This window comes from Megachile rotundata, chromosome 10 (assembly GCF_050947335.1).
Source record: "Megachile rotundata isolate GNS110a chromosome 10, iyMegRotu1, whole genome shotgun sequence".
In the NCBI taxonomy this organism is placed as follows: Eukaryota; Metazoa; Arthropoda; class Insecta; order Hymenoptera; family Megachilidae; genus Megachile; species Megachile rotundata.
Window position 1 is genome coordinate 11,659,085 of NC_134992.1, and position 20,662 is coordinate 11,679,746.

At 40.7% G+C, this 20,662-nt stretch overlaps 2 protein-coding genes across 5 annotated transcripts in view; one reads left to right on the forward strand and one right to left on the reverse strand.

Annotated features, from left to right (window-relative positions):
• LOC100877192 (Mediator complex subunit 20) overlaps positions 1 to 20,662 on the forward strand; it is a 149,841-nt gene that overhangs the window by 19,329 nt on the left and 109,850 nt on the right. The window lies entirely within an intron of this gene.
• LOC100877081 (facilitated trehalose transporter Tret1) overlaps positions 1 to 20,662 on the reverse strand; it is a 124,830-nt gene that overhangs the window by 18,381 nt on the left and 85,787 nt on the right. For 2 of the 4 annotated variants that reach the window (XM_003700300.3, XM_012298575.2), the window contains exon 2: positions 7,070 to 7,171. In XM_003700300.3, the coding sequence (XP_003700348.2) occupies positions 7,070 to 7,171 (102 nt within the window). Of the gene's footprint in view, positions 1 to 7,069; positions 7,172 to 15,130; positions 15,623 to 17,145; positions 19,350 to 20,662 lie in introns of those variants that run through there. The other 2 variants (XM_076536258.1, XM_076536259.1) reach the window with 2 other exon arrangements.

The following is a 20,662-nucleotide window of genomic DNA, read 5'->3' on the forward strand; positions in this document are numbered from 1 at the left end:
ACAAAGAACGAACATATAATTTATTTTTTTATTCTAATTTGAATATCCAATTATCCAACTAAATAAATGCAAGGAAGTAAAGAATAAACATAGACAGCAATATTATTTGTAAAATGTGTATGTGTATTTGTGTAGCACCGTAAAATTGTTCCGCATGCGAACGAGACCGGAAACAGAAGAAAAGGCCTGGTATCGGAACGCGTGTTCACAAAATGGTCGACGATGCGCACAAGGACTGGTTCGCAACATTGTTTCGCATTCCACGGGATTCCGTGGCGTAATTTCGGCTCCATGGCTGCATAAAATCGCGGCGGAGAAGGCTCGTCCAGTGTCGCGGATAAATACGCGATGCACACACACGACGCTCGTTGCCGGAGATGCGTGTGCGGATCTCGCCGGGCCAACGCGAAACGTTTTAGTATTCCTCGCGAGGGCCACGGCTTTCAATTTGCGGCCAACAATTTGCCCGATGCTTGCAGCCGGCAACCTCGTGATACGGATAACCGACATTCCTATGCATACATTTGTCGATGCTGGTATTTCACGGCTCTATGCTTCCCGTACAATCGCGAAAATTATTGCGCTCGACGAAATTTATTTTCGTTTGCTCAACGCCAATGATCGCCTAACGTGCTTATTGCCGCTCGCTCGACATTTCCAAGCTTTTCAACCTTTATACAAAGTATATTCGCACAGGCATAAATTTTCTAGTCGGTGAACCAACTGCATTCGCCTTCGATTTTATGGTCTTCTCTTAATTGATGTAATCATTTCATTTTTTTTTTAATATGCATACAAAGTACGTGTTAGCTCATTGTCCTATCATGACGGACAGTACGATTGGGATGCAATAAAGTAGACTTGTATATTCACTGCGATTGAACTTTATCAAAGATCACCGAACGGTACTTAACATTTTAACTTTATTGTCTTCACGTTGTAGAAATGAATAGCTGCGAAAATTGCTAATCAAAATTAGGCTACCGAGTGCATACCTATCTAAAACCGAAGATGTACTCACACTTCTAAATGCGACTAGAGAATGATAAATGACTCTAACCGCAATAATCTCCGTTTATAACTCGCGCTACGAAACATATGGCTGTCAAGTATATTTGAGAAATTTAGCTCCTCTCCACGCTTTAGTAAGATCGTTTTTTTCAAATTCCAAAGAGGAGTTATTCCAGACGCACGGCACATCTCTGATAAATCTTTCATGCCGAACGTCGGACGCGACGAGGCCGAAAACCGTCGCGGAAAAATTGCAAACGCGATCACGAATGCGTCGCTCGTACGCGCTGCAGCTTTCCCGCGGAATCCGTAAAGTCGTGCCACTCGCACCTGTTGTAAAAGCCTGTCGATATTTTCTATTAAAGCGCCGGTTACGGGCTGTCTCCAGCACTCGCGATTCCATCGTTACAGTTCCCGGTGCTTGGTTCGGTGGAATTTAAAAAAGGACACACCGCGGCGCCGATCCCACGTAAATTTGCATAAACTCTCGCCATATCTGTTGAACGACGACCAGCGTATTACACGCGATTAATCGACGTCGCTAACCTTTAAGCCGCCGTCGTCCACGGGTATTTACCGTCGTGAACAATAACGCGTGGGACGCGCACTGATTTTCAATTCATCGTATCACTTTTCCTTTTCGTACGATCGTGCGAAAATTTTATCCTTTCGCGGTGATTCATTGACGAATGATTATTGTCGCTTGGAAAATAGCAAGCTTATTGGCTCAGTTAGCAGACTCTCTTAGTACGGATGCTTCGGATAAGTTTTGCTGGAGCAATTTGCAAATTTCAATTTAGTAATTCCTCAATTCTTTTTCGTACTAAAAATTCCTAGACCTCGTTCCCTACATTACAAATCCCTAGATCGCCAAATATACCTCCGAGTCCCTAGATACTGAGTTCCTAGTTACTGAAATTACCAGATCCCGAATTCCAATGTTTTCAACAGGTCCCTAAATCCGGAAATCCCTGGATCTCAAAATCCCTATATTCAGAAATCCCGAGATCCCCAATATACTTAACCCCAAATTCTCTGAATCCCGAATTCACTAAAAGCTCCAAATTCCCTAGATTTCAAATTCACTAAACCCAAATTCTCTAGATCCCAAATTCCCAAGATTGCAAATTCCCTAGATCCCAAATTCTCTAGATCCCAAGTTCCCTAGATCCTAAATTTCCTAGACGTCGGATCCCTAGATCCCAAATTCCCTAGATCCTAAATTTCCTAGACCGCGGATCCCTAGATCCCAAATTCCCTAAGTCCCAAATTCCCTAGATCCTAAATTTCCTAGACCCCGGATCCCTAGATCCCAAATTCCCTAGATCCTAAATTTCCTAGACCCCGGATCCCTAGATCCCAAATCCCTAAATCCCAAATTCCCTAAATTCCAAACCCCTAGATCCTAAATTCCCTAGACCCCAAATCCCTAAATCCCAAATTCCCTAGATCCCAAATTTCCTACATTCCAAATTCCCTACAATTCCAAATTCCCTAGATCCCAAATTCCCTAAATTCCAAACCCCTACATCCTAAATTCCCTAGACCCCAAATCCCTAAATCCCAAATTCCCTAGATCCCAAATTTCCTACATTCCAAATTCCCTAGATCCCAAATTCCCTCAATTCCAAACCCCTACATCCAAAATTCCCTAAACCCCAATCCCTAAATTCCAAATTCCAAACCCCTACATCCTAAATTCCCTAGACCCCAATCCCTAAATTCCAAATTCCCTAAATTCCAAACCTCTACATCCTAAATTCCCTAGATCCCAAATTCCCAAATCCCAAGCCCCAAGATCTCAAATCCCCAAATCTTCCGAAAGCAAAGCGGAACTTCCGATTGCAAAATTTTGGCACTTCATATTGCGGTTACCATTGAGAATTCAATAACGCGGACAGCCAGTTAGCGTGGCGGATGCGATTATCTTGGCGGAGTAATTGGTGTATAATGAACAACGTCAAAGTTAGAAACAGCGTGAACACCGGTGATCGCGGTAATTTCGGGGCAGCCGATGCAACGCGATTCCGTTTTGATGCATGACCTGTATTCGATAATCCTCAAATCTAATTCTATACCGGTGGCGTAGAACGAAGGGTAAATGGATTTGTATCGCGTGTACATCGATGCGTTCGGTTTGTTCTGTCGTGCAAATATTGACGCCGCTGTTAGTGCGTCGAATAATGAAATAACGGTTGCGCGATGATGCTTCTATCGTTGCGCCATATTGGTCGATCGACTCGAAACCGCGATATAATAGAAATCCCCGTTATATTTTGCACGTTGCGCCCTTTTTCTGGTGATCCGAAATCGTTCGCGTTTTGACTCGAGCGTTTTCGATTATATTGTCAACGCGCGGAGTGGTTAAATCGATCACTTGTCACTTTGAACTCGCGAAGGTTTATCGACGAAATTATTGGTAGATAGCAGATACCACTTGTTGTGTGTAGACTTCCATGACATGTCAACAATTTGTACCTTTGTGACTCGTTTGGAATAGAATGATCATTTGGATTTTGTTCTCATGAGGACTAGAATGTATTCAATGTGGATCTCAACATATGAGTATATATTATACATGTGTATTTATACATACATGTGTTCAACATACATGCATGTATTTAAATAAAAATATGTTCTACATATACATATGCCATACATCATATCATATGTTTTACATATACAGATACATACATACATACACATATGTCATGCATCATACATACACCATCCACATATCATACGTGCATCATACACACATCATATACATGAGACACATGTGTGATGCATACGTACATACATACATCGACACATACATATATTACACACATGTAGTCCACATGTGCACAGGTACATACATACACACCCTCAAACCAAATGTCACATATGCGAGAAACATGTGTGATACGTACATACATACATCGACACGTACATATATTACCCACATGTAGTCCACATGTGCACAGGTACACACACACACTCTCAAACCAAATGTCATATATGCGAGACACATGATACATACGTACATACATACATCGACACGTACATATATTACACACATGTAGTCTACATGTGCACAGGTACATACATACACACTCTCAAACCAAATGTCATATATGCGAGACACATGTGTGATGCATACGTACATACATACATCGACACACACATATATTACACACATGTAGTCCACATGTGCACAGGTACACACACACACTCTCAAACCAAACCTCATAAGATTTGAATCAAAGGTACTTTTTTCCGCATAAAGATATTTATGTACACTAATGAAAAGAGTAAAAATCGACTACGAAAGATGTCGATGTGAAAAGGTCGACCGCCTAATTTTAGTCGACACACGGTAGTTGAAGTGTCTGTAGATCTAGGCTACGATTGTTGAAGGGTTAATAATAAACGTTGCTCGCATCTGTTCGTCGGACGACAGAAACATTTACAATATAAGACGAGAGAGCTCGCGAAAGTTAAGCGGCTCGTAAAACACGCCGAGTCTCGTAGACAGACGATAGCGAAACGAGCAACGGACGCTGTACGAGCACCGTTAGACGACTAAAAGTTGAACGAGCCAGCTCCGGTACAGGGCTAGAGTATGAATTTCCCCGAGTGGTTGCACGTTTTCCCGTGCGCGCTTTTTCCCCCCAGTAGCACGATGTTAAAAGCTCGTTTACGCCGGCGGAGGATGTGTCCGGAGTTAGGTCGAAGTTAACCGAGAGAGCCATTAGCTTAAAACTGTTAGCCGACCCTGTGCAACCTGCCGGCGAAAAGAAATACCCCGGAAAAAGAGCTTTGAAAGTCTTTAGAACGCCCGTATTATGAAAATGCCCGGTCAGCTCGAGATAGTGCCTTTAGTACACTTCAGACTAATTTCTATCACCTGGGTTCTGATGAGGAATTTCGAGGGGTCAAAATTTGGTCTTCAGATTTTTATATTGGGGAGGTGTGAGTTTTGTTTAGGGAATTTAGCGAGTTCGAGGTTTCAAATTTGTGGACGTAGAAATTTGGGAGGGTGGGGATTTGGGTGCGTAGAAATTTAGGGACATAGAGATTTGGGGAGATGGAAATTTGGGGACGTAGAAATTTGGGAGGATGAGGATTTGCTAGCTTGGAAATTTGGGGGCGTAGAGATTTGGGGACGTAGAAATTTGGGAGGGTGGGAATTTGCTAGCTTGGAAATTTGGGGGCGTAGAGATTTGGGGACGTAGAAATTTGGGAGGGTGGAAATTTGCTAGCTTGGAAATTTGGGGGCGTAGGAAATTGAGGAAAATAGAAATTTGGGGGTGTAGAGATTTGTGGGAGTTGGAAATTTGGGAGTGTAGAGATTTGCTAGCTTGGAAAGTTGGGGGCGTAGAGGTTTGGGGAAAATAGAAATTTGGGGGTGTAGAGATTTGGGGACGTAGAAATTTGGGAGGGTGGGATTTTGTTAGTTTGGAAATTTGGGGGCGTAGAAAATTGGGGAAAATAGAAATTTGGGGGTGTAGAGATTTGGGGGAGTTGGAAATTTGAGAGTGTAGGGATTTGCTAGCTTGGAAATTTGGGGGCGTAGAGGTTTGGGGACGTAGAAATTTGGGAGGGTGGGAATTTGCTAGCTTGGAAATTTGGGGGCGTTGGAAATTGGGGAAAATAGAAATTTGGGGGTGTAGAGATTTGTGGGAGTTGGAAATTTGGGAGTGTAGGGATTTGCTAGCTTGGAAATTTGGGGGCGTAGAGGTTTGGGGACGTAGAAATTTTGGAGGGTGGGAATTTGCTAGCTTGGAAATTTGGGGGCGTAGGAAATTGGGGAAAATAGAAATTTGGGGGTGTAGAGATTTGGGGACGTAGAAATTTGGGAGGGTGGGAATTTGCTAGCTTGGAAATTTGGGGGCGTAGGAAATTGGGGAAAATAGAAATTTGGGGGTGTAGAGATTTGGGGACGTAGAAATTTGGGAGGGTGGGAATTTGTTAGTTTGGAAATTTGGGGGCGTAGAAAATTGGGGAAAATAGAAATTTGGGGGTGTAGAGATTTGTGAACGTAGAAATTTGGGAGGGTGGGAATTTGCTAGCTTGGAAATTTGGGGGCGTAGGAAATTGGGGAAAATAGAAATTTGGGGGTGTAGAAATTTGGGGGAGTTGGAAACTTGGAGACGTTGAAATTTGGGAGTGCAGCAATTTGGGGGAGTTAGAGATTTAAGAATGTAAGGACCTGATAGCTCGGAAATTTGGGTTCATAGAAATTTCGCACTCTAGGTATGATAGACATAGAAATTTAATTTCGAACATCATAGAACACCTCGAAACCACAAACTCGAATAGCAAAATTAACAACCACAAACCCAGTCCTGTACAAACCTCAAATTCTCGCAATGATATCTCGAAAATGTGAGCATTGAATTTGCAACCTCGAAAATGAGAAAATTTCCTGGATCTCCAAAGGAGTAACGAGGAAAGTAGTTTAGATACCGGCTGGCTGGTTTGCTCGATATGCATTTTAAGCCGGACCACTCAATTAAGCTCGCAGCTATCCTTCGGTATTTGCATATCAATATGGATCCATGCCAAGATGGAAAGATTCGCCTCGCTCGCTGGATTTGGATTACTCGAGGAATACCGGGACCAGATGGATGTAAGTCGTCGAAATAAGTACGATAAAGTCTGCTTCCCTTTCGAACGATCACGGATCTTACCTTTCGTTATCTGCCACTCTGCCATTTCGAACGAATTGGGAGCGAAATTAAAGTGGAACGAATCGACTCAGAACTTTATCTAAATTCGAATAATTACCCTGCAAATTGCAATTGAATACTGGTGAATCGAAAGTAGCGACTGTTTTACCTATTAATCTTCTGACTTATCGTTACACTTCAGATATAGTAAATCAAAATTATATTCGCAGCACGAATTAGTTTGGAACAGCAATTTGCATAATCAAGGATCTCTAGATTCAAAATATGACTATATTTCTTTTGACTCAACATTGCAGCAATAGTTTGACGTAATTGTAAAAGAGATCAATTGTAAAGACCTAACCTTAGGGTTAGGGGGTTAAATAAGGGAGACAGAATGATACCTGTGACATGTGCTGCGGTCTGGTCGCCGTCGAAGTCATGTGTACAACGGAAGCTCGAGGCATTTTAAAGCTGTTCTCGCCCTCGTCCGGCACGGTTGTTACCTGCAACAGAAACATAGATACCAATGACAACCTCATAAACTCCACCGCATCCCACATTATACATCAAACCAAATTCCCTTCGACCCTGTCGAATCTTCAACTCCCTTTTATCTCTACGATTCGATTTTCCACTTTCGAACGTTTCGATAACTTTCGCCTCTGAGATCAGTCATGCTGACATCCCCTGTCCTAGACCATTCACTGTTATCTTTTCTTTCGGAACTCGAGGTAACAACACTCGAGAGTAGCGATGTGTTGAAATATCATACGTTCGCAATTTGTGTTACATATGATATGTTACATGTGTTACATATATGTAATATGTAGACATATGTATATTACATGCGTTACATATATGTAATATGTAGACATATGTATATTACATGTGTTACATATATGTAATAGTATATATACATATACAATTATATATGTATATACATATACATATACATATACATATACATATACATATACATATACAATATGTACATATACATATGTATACATATATACATATGTCTATTGACATTATAAAAAATACAGGGTATAGAGACTTAGGGAATCTAGACAGGAAGCTAGAAACGAATACAAGGATCTAAAATATAGAAACAGAGGCCTAGAAACACAGGAATATTGCAACATCCCTTTCCAAGAAAGACCTGAGTCGTGACGATCTATCACAGAGATACATTAATAACAGCCAAGTTATATTGCCACAGATGTCCCTCCATTACATTATATCGTTCATACGTTTCCTACTAAAAGATGCGAAAATACCCAGATCGGTTGCAACACGTAATGTAAATAGGATTTCCACGAACATTGGCAAAACGACAGCGATCGAACTGGGTAACGACACCGAGAAAAACGAGGCAGCCGAGGTTTACGATCGTCCAGAAAACACGAAACAAAGAGGGAAGACTGTAAGTAACAGCCCACGATAACAGTTTCCATAGGGAAGCATTGTCCATGGGAGCTGGACAGATATAATTGTCCTCGGTACGGGCAATTGTGCCGCCCACTCGTGCTTCCCGCGGAGACCATATTATTTCTCTCTCTTTTTTCACCTTCGCGGCTGGAAGCCAGTTACATCTAAATCCTCTCTCGGAGGCATTCGTGGCACGGCTCGTTTATTCGCATCCACCTGACCAGCTGGCGAGAGTGGTTCCGCTCGCTTGATAGCCGCTCGAAAAGTGTCACCGGGGGCGTTCACCGTTCAAACGATATTAGACAGGCCTCCGGACCCCTGGGACACAGACATGTGTATGCGTGTGTGCTTTATTCAATCGACTATGCTAACCCGGTTACTGGAACTGTCCGTTTCGTTCACGCCTTGCGTGATTTACCGACGAAAACGAATCTTTCTCCTCGCCGATCCCGGACCGAGATACCCACCGGACAAATGTATCTCGATGGAGAGATTATGAGAAGATCGAGCACATGGAGATACCAATGGAAAGTCAGAAATTTATGGTGCAGTGGAATTCGGGGATTTGGAGATTTGGGCTATTAAGGATTTGGGAGAAGTTTAGAAATTTAGTTTGGGGAGGATGGGGACATTTGGGATTTCAATATGTAGAGATTTGGAACTTCAGTATGTGGACATTTGGAACTTGAGTGTGTGAACATTTGGAACTTCAGTATGTAGACATTTAGGGCTTGAATATGTGGAAGTTTGAGACTCGAGTATGTGGACATTTGCGACTTGAGTATGTGGACATTTGGAACTTCAGTATGTGGACATTTAGGGCTTGAATATGTGAAAGTTTGGGACTCGAGTATGTGGACATTTGCGACTTGAGTATGTGGACATATGGAACTTCAGTATGTGGACATTTAGGAATAGAATATATAGAAGTTTGGGACTCGAGTATGTGGACCTTTGCGACTTGAGTATGTGGACATTTGGAACTTCAGTATGTGGACATTTAGGGCTTGGATATGTGGAAGTTTGGGACTCGAGTATGTGGACATTTGCGACTTGAATATGTGGACATTTGGAACTTGAGTATGTGGACATTTAGAGCTTGAATATGTGGAAGTTTGAGGCTTGAATATGTGGACATTTGCGACTTGAGTATGTGGACATTTGGAACTTGAGTATGTGGACATTTAGGGCTTGAATATGTGGAAGTTTGGGACTCGAGTATGTGGACATTTGCGACTTAAGTATGTGGACATTTAGGGCTTGAATATGTGGAAGTTTGGGACTTGAGTATGTGGAAGTTTGGGACCTGAGTATGTGGACATTTGGAACTTCAGTATGTGGACATTTAGGGCTTGAATATGTGGAAGTTTGGGACTCGAGTATGTGGACATTTGCGACTTGAGTATGTGGACATTTGGAACTTCAGTATGTGGACATTTAGGGCTTGAATATGTGGAAGTTTGGGACTCGAATATGTGGAAGTTTGGGACTCGAGTATGTGGACATTTGCGACTTAAGTATGTGGACATTTGGAACTTCAGTATGTGGATATTTAAGGCTTGAATATGTGGAAGTTTGGGACTCGAGTATGTAGACATTTGCGACTTGAGTATGTGGACATTTGGAACTTCAGTATGTGGGCATTTAGGACTTAAATATGTGGAAGTTTGGGACCTGAGTATGTGAACATTTGCGACTCCCATATATGGACATTTCGGACTTCAATATGTGAACATACTGAACAACAAACTTATGAATCCAGTGATTTTGAGACCTATAGAATTTGAAGATGAAATTTGAATAGCGCGAAGAAAGCACTCGCGGTTTCTTCGTTGTTTCTAGCGTGCAAGCATGATTTATAGAGCAATCTCACCCTTAGGCGGCTTACAGTCGAGCGTGGGCTCTGATAAGGAAATTTAGGAGGCGTGTACCGGCCAATATTCCTGAGCTAGACGTACCGTCTCGAGAATTCGCATTTTTTTATCGTCCGGTTGTTTATTGCGATAGGTTCAAGTTCCCCGATAGCCGAACAGAGGTCGGATAATTATAGACGAGCGGTCGAGACTCTGCATGCTAGATACCCTCTTATAATTGAGATACCGTCCGACGAGGTACAAATGTTTGTTCCTACACAATAGACCGAGTAAATCACCGGTATACGTGTCCCTTTCCTCCCACGCTCCACTTATTCCTTTCGGAGCTCGGCTTCGTGGATTTAAACGAGAATCGATCATCGCGGAAAATCTCTCAAGCTTAATCAATTACCGTAGACGCGTTGAGTATCGTGGATTTTTCTGGTTAATTTATCCAGAGTAATTACGATGGAATCGGTTTTACAACCCTCTCCCTCTCGTAACCACACAAATATAAAAAGATGAACTCTGCAACCATAAAACGCTCATAAAACTCCACGGTACAAGTTCATGCATGAAATTGATTCGCCGGAATGATCAATCTCGAATGAGCGGCAATAAATTTTCAGGACAACTGTTTTATGTCGATCGTTTTTTCCCTCCTAGCTTCGATAGATTCGCGTCCCCTTACTCGACACCACTTTGTCCCCGGCTGTTCGCGGACTACCACAGTCGATTTTCAATAATCGACAAGATAGCAGATAAGCTCGGCAACGTCCCCTCAGTTGCGATTTCTCACGTTTTCTCCCTGGCGAGGCTCTCCCTTCCCCGGGGGATTTATCCCTAGTGCAACCGCCTCCAGGTTTGTGGAGCATCCTGGCGAATCGTGGCTGAAATCAATATCCTCGGAATGCCGGGAAGCTCGGCTACGAACGATCCTATCGAAACCGATTTCGAAGACTAATCGAACCACCCTCTGGGTTTGTTACCGTTGTCATCGTATGGAACGTGAGGAATCTTAATCGAACAATTATATACTTTCTTTGTACTACAAATATCTGACCATACTTTCACATATGTGTATGTGTATGTATATGTCTATGTATATATCTATGTATGTGTCTGTGTATATGTGTATGTATGTGTGTATTCATATGTGTATGTATATGAATATATGTATGCATATGTATATGAATATATGTATGCATATGTGTATGAATATATGTATGCATATGTGTATGCATATGTGTATGCATATGTGTATATATGTGTATTCATATGTGTATATGTGTATGTATGTGTGAATGTATATGTGTGTATATATGTGTATGCATATGTGTATGTATGTATGTATGTATATGTGTGTATACATGTGTATGTATATGAATATATGTATGCATATGTCTATGCATATGTGTATATGTATATGTATGTATGTACATGTCTATATGAATATATGTATGCATATGTGTATGCATATGTGTACATATGTACGTATGTACATGTCTATATGAATATATGTATGCATATGTGTATGTATATGTGTATATATGTATGTATATGTCTGTGTATACGTATATACCTGTCTATGTCTATGAATACGTATATACCTGTCTATGTCTATGTCTATATCTGTATCCATATGTCCATACATTTCTACGCATCCTTCAGACATCCCACAGACATAGACACCTAACACCAAATAATACTAAACAGCACATAATCTAAACATCAAAAACATCTACATAAATTATCAAATTGCAATTTGCAGATAAGAAAGAAGGAAATTAATATGTAAGAGATTAATAGATGAATCTAAATTGAAGAGAGTATAGCACAGTACGCGCGCAGGGAGAGCAGTGATCCGGATAATGTTTTCTCTAGACGTTAGCCCTTAATAAACCGAAGTACCTCGAAGGATCGTCGACGCTACGATAGTGCACGCTTAATAATAATTTCATGCAGAGATTTAATAAGAGATGATGCCACGAAGAATGGCTGCCGCGAGCTAAAGGGGTTGGACCTTGTTTTCGAATCGTTCCATCGCTCCGCCAAGGGTAACGCCGCTTAATTACTGATTCGCGCGATAAACAAAATATTTCTTTACGGAGAACCGATAGTTCCTTGCGTTTCGACAAAGGCTCTTCAGGAACTCTTTAGGAAATATTTCAGTTTCTTGTGTAATATTTAACTTGACTATTAAATAATTTGCTAATTTTAATAATTTGACTATGTGGATGAATATAGTTATACTCTTAATAGATAAAGGTTTGAGAGCTAATATAAAATTTGTAAAAATTTTTTCGAACGAAGTATCGATTCAACGTGAATGGAATTTCTGCAACGGAAACGAGAACGGGAAATCGATTAACGGCGAGGTAGCCGGACAGCTTTTAATTTCCAGTCGCTTTTCTTTGGCGAGGCATCCCGGAGCGGATTTCATTAGCGAAAACGGTCTGTGTTTAACGAAAAACGCGAGCTCTTTATGAAATCAGCGGGTCTCGAAAGAAAGCGTCTCGACCAAGGACGAGCGTTTAATTTCCCTTCAAACGTATGCGCCGACGAACATTTTCTTCTCTTTATCCGCTCGTACGGAGAGAGGAAAAATATGATAATTAATATTCACGGTCGAACTGGCACGATACACGTTCAACGACTAGTTTACCAAAACGATCAAAAGTGAGCCAATGAAAACACTTTTTTATGGAATTATTAATTTATATGCTGATATAGAGTAACGGTACAGCGGTACCTGCACGTAATTACACGCTATTATAACTTATCGACTAATTAGTGTTTTAACTTCATTAGATGTGTTTATTGGGGGCTGTGATTGGATCTGGGTCATTTGTTAAGTTGTGGTGTGAGAATTTTGGGAGTTGGGGTTAAGGGGAGGTGGGGGATTGGAAGGGTAGGGATTTGGGAATTTTGGGGATTTGGGAATTTGGGGATTTTGGGAATTTGGGAATTTTGGGATCTGCAGAATTTGGAATCTGGGGGATTTGGGATTTAGGGAATTTGGGATTTGAGGAATTTGGGATTTGAGGAATTTGGGTTTTGGGGAATTTGGGATTTGAGGAATTTGGGTTTTGGGGAATTTGGGATTTGAGGAATTTGGGATTTGAGGAATTTGGGATTTGGGGAATTGGGTATTTGGGGATTTGGGGAATTTGAAATTTGGGGATTTGTGGATTTGGGGAATTTGGAATCTAGCGGATTTTGGATTTGGGAATTGGGGATTTGGGGAATTTGGAATTTGGGGAATTTGGAATTTGGGGAGTTTGGAATTTGGGGATTTTGGGATCTGGGGAATTCGGGATTTGGGAAATTTGAGATTTGGAGGATTTGGAAATTCTCGGATTTTGAGAAGTGGAGGTTTGGAAGGGTGGGGATTTGGAAATTTTAGAAATTTGGTAATTTTGGGATTTGAGAACTTTGTAATTTGGCAATTTTAGGATTTAGGAATTCAGAAATTTAGGGGTTTAGAAATTTAGGAATTTAAGAATTTAAGGATTTAGGTATTTGAAGATGGAGGAATTTAGGAGTTCATGAATTTAAGGATTTAAGAGTTGAGAAGTTTAGGGATTTAAAAATTTAGACATGTAGACACTTAGATATGTAGATATTTAGAAATTCAGACAGGTGAACATTTAGACAATTAGACAATTAGACAATTAGATAATTAGTTAATTAGATATTTAGATATTTAAACGTTTAGAAATTTAGAAATTTAAGCATTTAGACACCTATAAATTAAAAAATATATAAACATGAAAAATTTGGATAATTACACAACCTAGTATACCCACACCACCACCATCGAAACAAGCCCACATTATTCCTTAAAGCACTCTCCGCATACAATGTTATCGACTGTTAATCACTGAACATCCTGAAAGCAGTTCTATTCGCGGTCCCTGCTAATTAAATATTATGAATATTATCAAGCCAGACGATGCTATAATTCTTCAAGACAAGATAATATCGCGTTTACTTAATCGTGGCTCGACTTTAAACTCGTAGCAATTAATTACGCTGCCTGCCGCGTCGCTACGTTCGATTAAACCCAGACCTTGATTCGCGGGGCTGATTTATTGGAAAGTTGGAGTTGTCTGCTCTCCTAACGATCGTTTTTCCTCGGATAGAACCGTGTCGTCCGTTTGCTCGTTGCCGAAATTCGGCTTCGTTACCGAAGGTATATATATCCGCTGCTTCCCTGCCGATCGATCGAGCCTGCGAAACTTCTGCCCAGTTTCGTGATCGTTCTTCCACTTTTTCTCTCCGGGCTCTTGAATCTACGGAAACTACCGAAAGAACGCTTTTTCGATGTACTTTGGATTCTGGGACACTGCTTTTTGGACTCAAATCTTTGCTTTTAGTTACTGCATATTACTATCCTTCATTATTTATAGCTGGAGAGATTATATGAAATAATGTACTTTGTTCTACCATTTTGTTATTCTAACTTCGATAGGCCGAGAGATCAGACGAAATCAGGTACATTCACTACCATTTTATTCTATTCTTTATGTACCTCTCTTATTCTGTTTGTACTGCCATTTTTTATTTTATTGTTTCATTTTTAACCCTTTGCGCTCGAAGGTAATTTGACTGCAAACAGCAACTTTAAAACTTATTTAAAAAGTTAAATGAATTCTTTTGAGGTTATTATTTCTCTACCAATAATTCCCACTATTGTTTCTTTCACTGTGTTTATCTCACGTGTCATATAGAATCGTTTAAAAAATGCTTCTTTTAAATTATTGTATTAAATAAAATGGTGACTGAGAGTCACCTCTCGAGCGCAAAGGGTTAATATTTTACTCTTACAACCCCATCTACGATTTTGTTATTTCGCCATTCGACCAGTGTCTCGTTTCAAAAAATTCAAACATACAAAAAATGTAAGAAAAGTTTGCTTTTAAATTGCGAGTCAGTTATGACAAAGGACATTCTAAAAAACAGACACATTCTACTCCGCGAAAAGAAGAAATAAAACCAGCGTAAAATTGTCGAGACGAGAGTAGCTCCAGGAAAATGTTCTAGTGGAACTAAATCGCAAGAAGGAAGCAGGAAACGGCGAATAAGCGGACGATAGAAAGAACGGGTCGAAGGAAGACGTATCAATTCGAACCGGAGGAAATGCACCCCTCGCGGTAGTAATGAAATGCAGCTTACACCCCGTATTTTACGTTTTATTAGGCTTCTCTCTCCCCCGCGTGGCTGCTTTTACCGTGCATTCGGGTCAAGTGGCTATGAATATCTGTATCCAACTGTGGCCGTCTAAAGCAACCGACCAATTTGTCTGCCATAATTCACCGCCTTCCCCGTCGCTCGTATTTTTCTCCGCCTCTTCGTTTTTCGAGACGACCGTTTATCGCGTTCCTACGCGAGACACCCTCCTGGAAAAACAGACTACCGAGAACTAGCGTTGTCGCTAGGATTTTTGTCTCGGATGGTACCTCTGGGTTTACTAATAGTTTTAGTGCCGCGCAGTGGGCTGTAGACCGAGTGGCTCTCGGTTATGGCACTTGGTTTCATGGTTTGGATGTTTGGGGAATTCGGGGTTGGAGGTTTGGGAATTTGGGGATTTTGGAAGGTTGGGAAATTTTGGGATTTGGAAGGTTAGGAATTTGGGGATTGAGGGATTTGGAAATGTGGAATTTTGGGGATTTAGGGATTTGAGAGTTTAGGAATTTGGGGATTGAGGAATTTAGGAATTTGGAAATTTGGGAACTAGGGAATTTGGGAAATTGGAGGTTTGAGGATTTGGGAGTTTAGGAATTTGGGGATTTGGGAATTTGGGAACTAGGGAATTTGGGAAATTGGAGGTTTGGGGATTTGGGGATTTAGGGATTTGGGAGTTTAGGAATTTGGGGATTGAGGGATTTGGGAATTTGGAAATTTGGGAACTAGGGAATTTGGGAAATTGGGGGTTTGGGGATTTAGGGATTTAGGGATTTAGGGATTTAGGGATTTGGGAGTTTAGGAATTTGGGAGTTTAGGAATTTGGGAAATTGGGGATTTGGTAATTTGGGAACTAGGGAATTTGGGAAATTGGAGGTTTAGGAATTTGGGGATTTAGGGATTTGAGAATTTGGAAATTTGGGAACTAGGGAATTTGGGAAATTGGAGGTTTGGGATTTGGTGATTTAGGGATTTAGGGATTTAGGGATTTGGGAGTTTAGGAATTTGGGAATTTGGGGATTTAGGGATTTGGGGATTTGGTAATTTGGGAACTAGGGAATTTGGGAAATTGGAGGTTTGGGGATTTGGGGATTTAGGGATTTAGGGATTTGGGAGTTTAGGAATTTGGTAATTTGGGAACTAGGGAATTTGGAAAATTGGAGATTTGGGAATTTAAGGATTTGGAAGTTTAGGAATTTGGGAATTGAGGGATTTTGGAATTTGGAAATTTGGGAACTAGGGAATTTGGGAAATTGGAGGTTTGGGGATTTAGGAATTTGAAAGTTTAAGAATTTGGGGATTGAGGGATTTGGGAATTTGGGAATTTGGAAATTTGGGAACCAGGGAATTTAGGAAATTGGAGGTTTAGAGATTTTGAGATTTAGGGATTTGGAAGTTGAGGTATGTGGTAATTGGTGGATTTGGAACTTCAGGAAATTTGGAGATTTAGAGTTTTGGAAATATGGAATTTGGAGGATTTAGGGATTTGGGACTTTAAGAATTTGGGGACTGAGGAATTTGGAAATTTGGGAACTAGGGAATTTAGGGATTCGCAGATATGAAAATTTAGGAAATTCAGAGATTTGGAAATATGGAAATTTGGGCATTTAGAGATTTAAGAAATTCAGAAATTTAAGAATCAAGGAATTGGGGAATTTGGAAATTCGATAACTATGGAATTTCAAACATTTGAACCTTAAATTACCAACTAAATTTAAAAACCTTCCCAAATTTCTTCTATTCAAAAATATTCACCATTAACACAATTCCCGAGACAATTAGAACACCCTCCAGGATTAGAAAGAAAAAAGTATTTCTTACTCGATCTAGTAATAAATTCTCCGGTAGAATTATGAATCGACGATTCGATCAGCCTACGTTTACCAATAATCCCGTTTATAATTTGAACCTGAACTTGGCTTGATCTGAACTCGATGTGAGTCACGGTTCAGGGTTACGAGGTTTATGACCACGTCTTGTACTCTTATATTTTCATGAAAACGTACCACGTGCACTCCATTCTACACCTACATTTTCCAGGAAGACGATTCAATTTTAACCAGTTCTTTATCATTGTCTTCTTGAATTAGCAAATTAATTATGGTGAACGATTTGTTGGGTTCCAAGATCAAGGTCATTTTATTGTTCAGCTTAAGGTCATTTTATTGTTCACCTCAAGGTCATTTTATTGTTCAGATCTTTGTCCAAAATCTTCGAGTAATGTAATCGTGATACTTCACCAAGTTCTACTCTTCGTCATGTTCCATCTTTTTTTAAACACCTAATACATTTTTGCATCCACGTAGAATTTTTTTACACATCACTGACATACATAGTGAAAAATAGTCGTCTCCCGATTTTCCCAATGTAGAAGAGATAGAACCCACGTCCCGATTTGTCCCGCGCAACAAAAAGTGTACGAGAAGCAACTCGCGTTAGGCGTCGAGTGTTATTCTCGACACAGCTTCGTTGTCCGTGACTCGCTCCAGAATACGATCTTTGTGCTCGCTGATAAGCATCGTCCGCATAATCCTTAATCCCCGTTGCATATCGTTCGTTTCAACCTCTGGCCTTGATCGCGGCTATGAATAATACAAAGCTCGCGTCCTTCCAGCATCGCCTCCGAAACGGGGAGGGTCGAGCGATAAATCATCCGTCGTAACTCTAGCCACTTCACCGCTTCTATTTCGGTGTTTCGCCACCTCTTGGACAAACGTCGTTCCGCGACCATTCGTGGCGAAATCGATTTGATCGTACCACAATCGCTGGATCACGATGATTCGTTACGGTGATAAACGTAAAAATAAATGAGGTGGAGACTGGTACGGTGGTCCCTCTGATAGTCTACCTTTGGTTAGGTTAGGTTATGACCTCGGGATTGGTAGTTCAGTAGCTGTGGTTTATCAGATAGTCTACTTTTGGTTAGGTTAGGTTATGTCTTGACCTCTACTGGTATATTAGCTGTGGTTCATCAAATAGTCTACCTTTGGTTAGGTTATGTTAGCTTATGTTATGACATCTGGGGCTGGTAGATGAGTTCAGTAGCTGTGGTTTATCAAATAGTCTACTTTTGGTTAGGTTAGGTTATGTCTTGACCTCTACTGGTATATTAGCTGTGGTTCATCAAATAGTCTACCTTTGGTTAGGTTATGTTAGCTTATGTTATGACATCTGGGGCTGGTAGATGAGTTCAGTAGCTGTGGTTTATCAAATAGTCTACTTTTGGTTAGGTTAGGTTATGTCTTGACCTCTACTGGTATATTAGCTGTGGTTCATCAAATAGTCTACCTTTGGTTAGGTTATGTTAGCTTATGTTATGACATCTGGGGCTGGTAGATGAGTTCAGTAGCTGTGGTTTATCAAATAGTCTACTTTTGGTTAGGTTTGGTTAAGCTATGTCTTGACCTCTATTGATACATTAGCTGTGGTCCATCAAATAGTGTACCTTTGGCTCAACTCATATTGTGACCCCTGTCTGGGTACTGGTACAGTAGCTGTAGTCCATCAAATAGTCTATCTTAAGTTAGGTTATGTTAGGTTAGTTCTTCATGATCTATGTTATAGTATGTTGTAGTATGTTATAGTATGTTATACTGTGTTATAGTATGTTGTTGTACCAGTAGGTCAAGCTAGATTATAAAGCAGGCATGCTACATGTGCATGGACTCTTACTATATATATTCATACACATGTATATTAAGTTGTTACACATGTTATTATTTGTTATTATTGTTATATTCATTATAGTTGCACTTGTTATTTGTCCTATTACTGTAACTGTTAGATCACAAGTATGTGTATCACTTTGCACATGAGTGCATATGAGTTGCACGTATGAGTGCTTTGCACATATGAGTTCATATGTGTTCAACCAGTGAAAATGCTTATATGTATGTTTCATATCATGGACAGACACCTAACATGAACTGCACTATATCCTCAACATGTACAAGTTGCAATTGTTCATACGAAGCCAACCTTGTTCACATGTGACCATGTTCATATGAGCCTGTCCACATGACTTTGTCCACATGACTTTATCCACATCACATTGTCCACATCACATTGTCCATATCACCTTGTCCATATTACATTGTCCATATCACCTTGTCCACATCACCTTGTCCATATCACCTTACCCACATCACCTAGTGCATATCACCTAGTCCACATCACCTAGTCCATATCACCCAGTCCACATCACCTAGTCCATATCACCTAGTCCACATCACCTAGTCCATATCACCTAGTCCATATCACCCAGTCCACATCACCTAGTCCATATCACCTAGTCCACATCACCTAGTCCACATCACCTTATCCACATCACCCAGTCCACATCACCTTATCCACATCACCCAGTCCATACCTCACCCGCAAAAATACATTGCACACTGCCACATACATTGCCCCAACTCCACAAGTATTTTCCAAAATCCCCTAAAATTTCTCGAGACCCGAGCTCTATAATGATCGAAAAATTCCAGAAGCGTGTAAGTCAGTAATGCAAGGAGAGTAAAACGGCTGGTTGGTTGTCCTTTAGAGTCAGAGATTCGCGGATGCACTCGGCTGATCCACGATGGCCAGTGCACGCCACAGTCTTTTGTTCCCCTGACCAAAAAGAAGCTACGACAGAAATCCGAGTCAAGAATAGCTTGCGTGGCTGTGCCACGTGCCGTGTTACTTCTGCTAGCCGCTTCTAGACAGCTGAAACTCGTGCGAGCACCGCAACCCCCACGATTTCGCGCTCTATTATTACAAGTTTCGCGAGGCCAGCCTAGAGAGAAACTCTCTCCTCGCCGGCTATACTTATCGCGATCTCTAATCGTTTATCGTCGCTGGCTTTTTATTTCGCTGGCTAATTGTGATTCTGGTACTGCTTTAAATTTACAGGTTCAAACGTAGAAGGTTGTGTCGCGTTTCAAATGTACTTAGGTTCATTACAAATGTGCTTGGGTACATTACGAATGTACGAAATTAGCGTTCAACTGTTCAACCTTTGTTCATTCTTCAGCAATGTTAATTATAATCCTAAGTGGATCAGATCAGAGTGATGTTCAACTGGCCCTACGACCCTATCTTTTTTTGACTGTTCTTCAGCAAGCAATTATGTCGATCCTAAATGCATCCTCAGACAGGACACATGAATACGGTATACATATACGAAAGTTGTTCCTTCAACCTATCTCTTTTTGTCCGCAACTACGGAAACAGCAATTATGTCACAATCCTAAATGCATCCTCAGACGAGACATGAATATGGTATACATATGTGAAAGTGATGTTCAAGTGTCTCTTCAACCTGTCTCCTTTTGTCCACTCTTCAGCAACCGCAATTATATCACAATCCTAAATGGATCCTCAAACTTGACATATGAATATGGTATACAGGTATGAAAGTAATGTTTAACTGTGCCTTTCTGTCTCTTAAGTTGTTAAGTTGTGGTTTGAGAATTTTGGGAGTTGGGGATTTGGGGAGGTGGGGGATTGGAAGCATGGGGATTTGGGGAATTGGAGGATTTT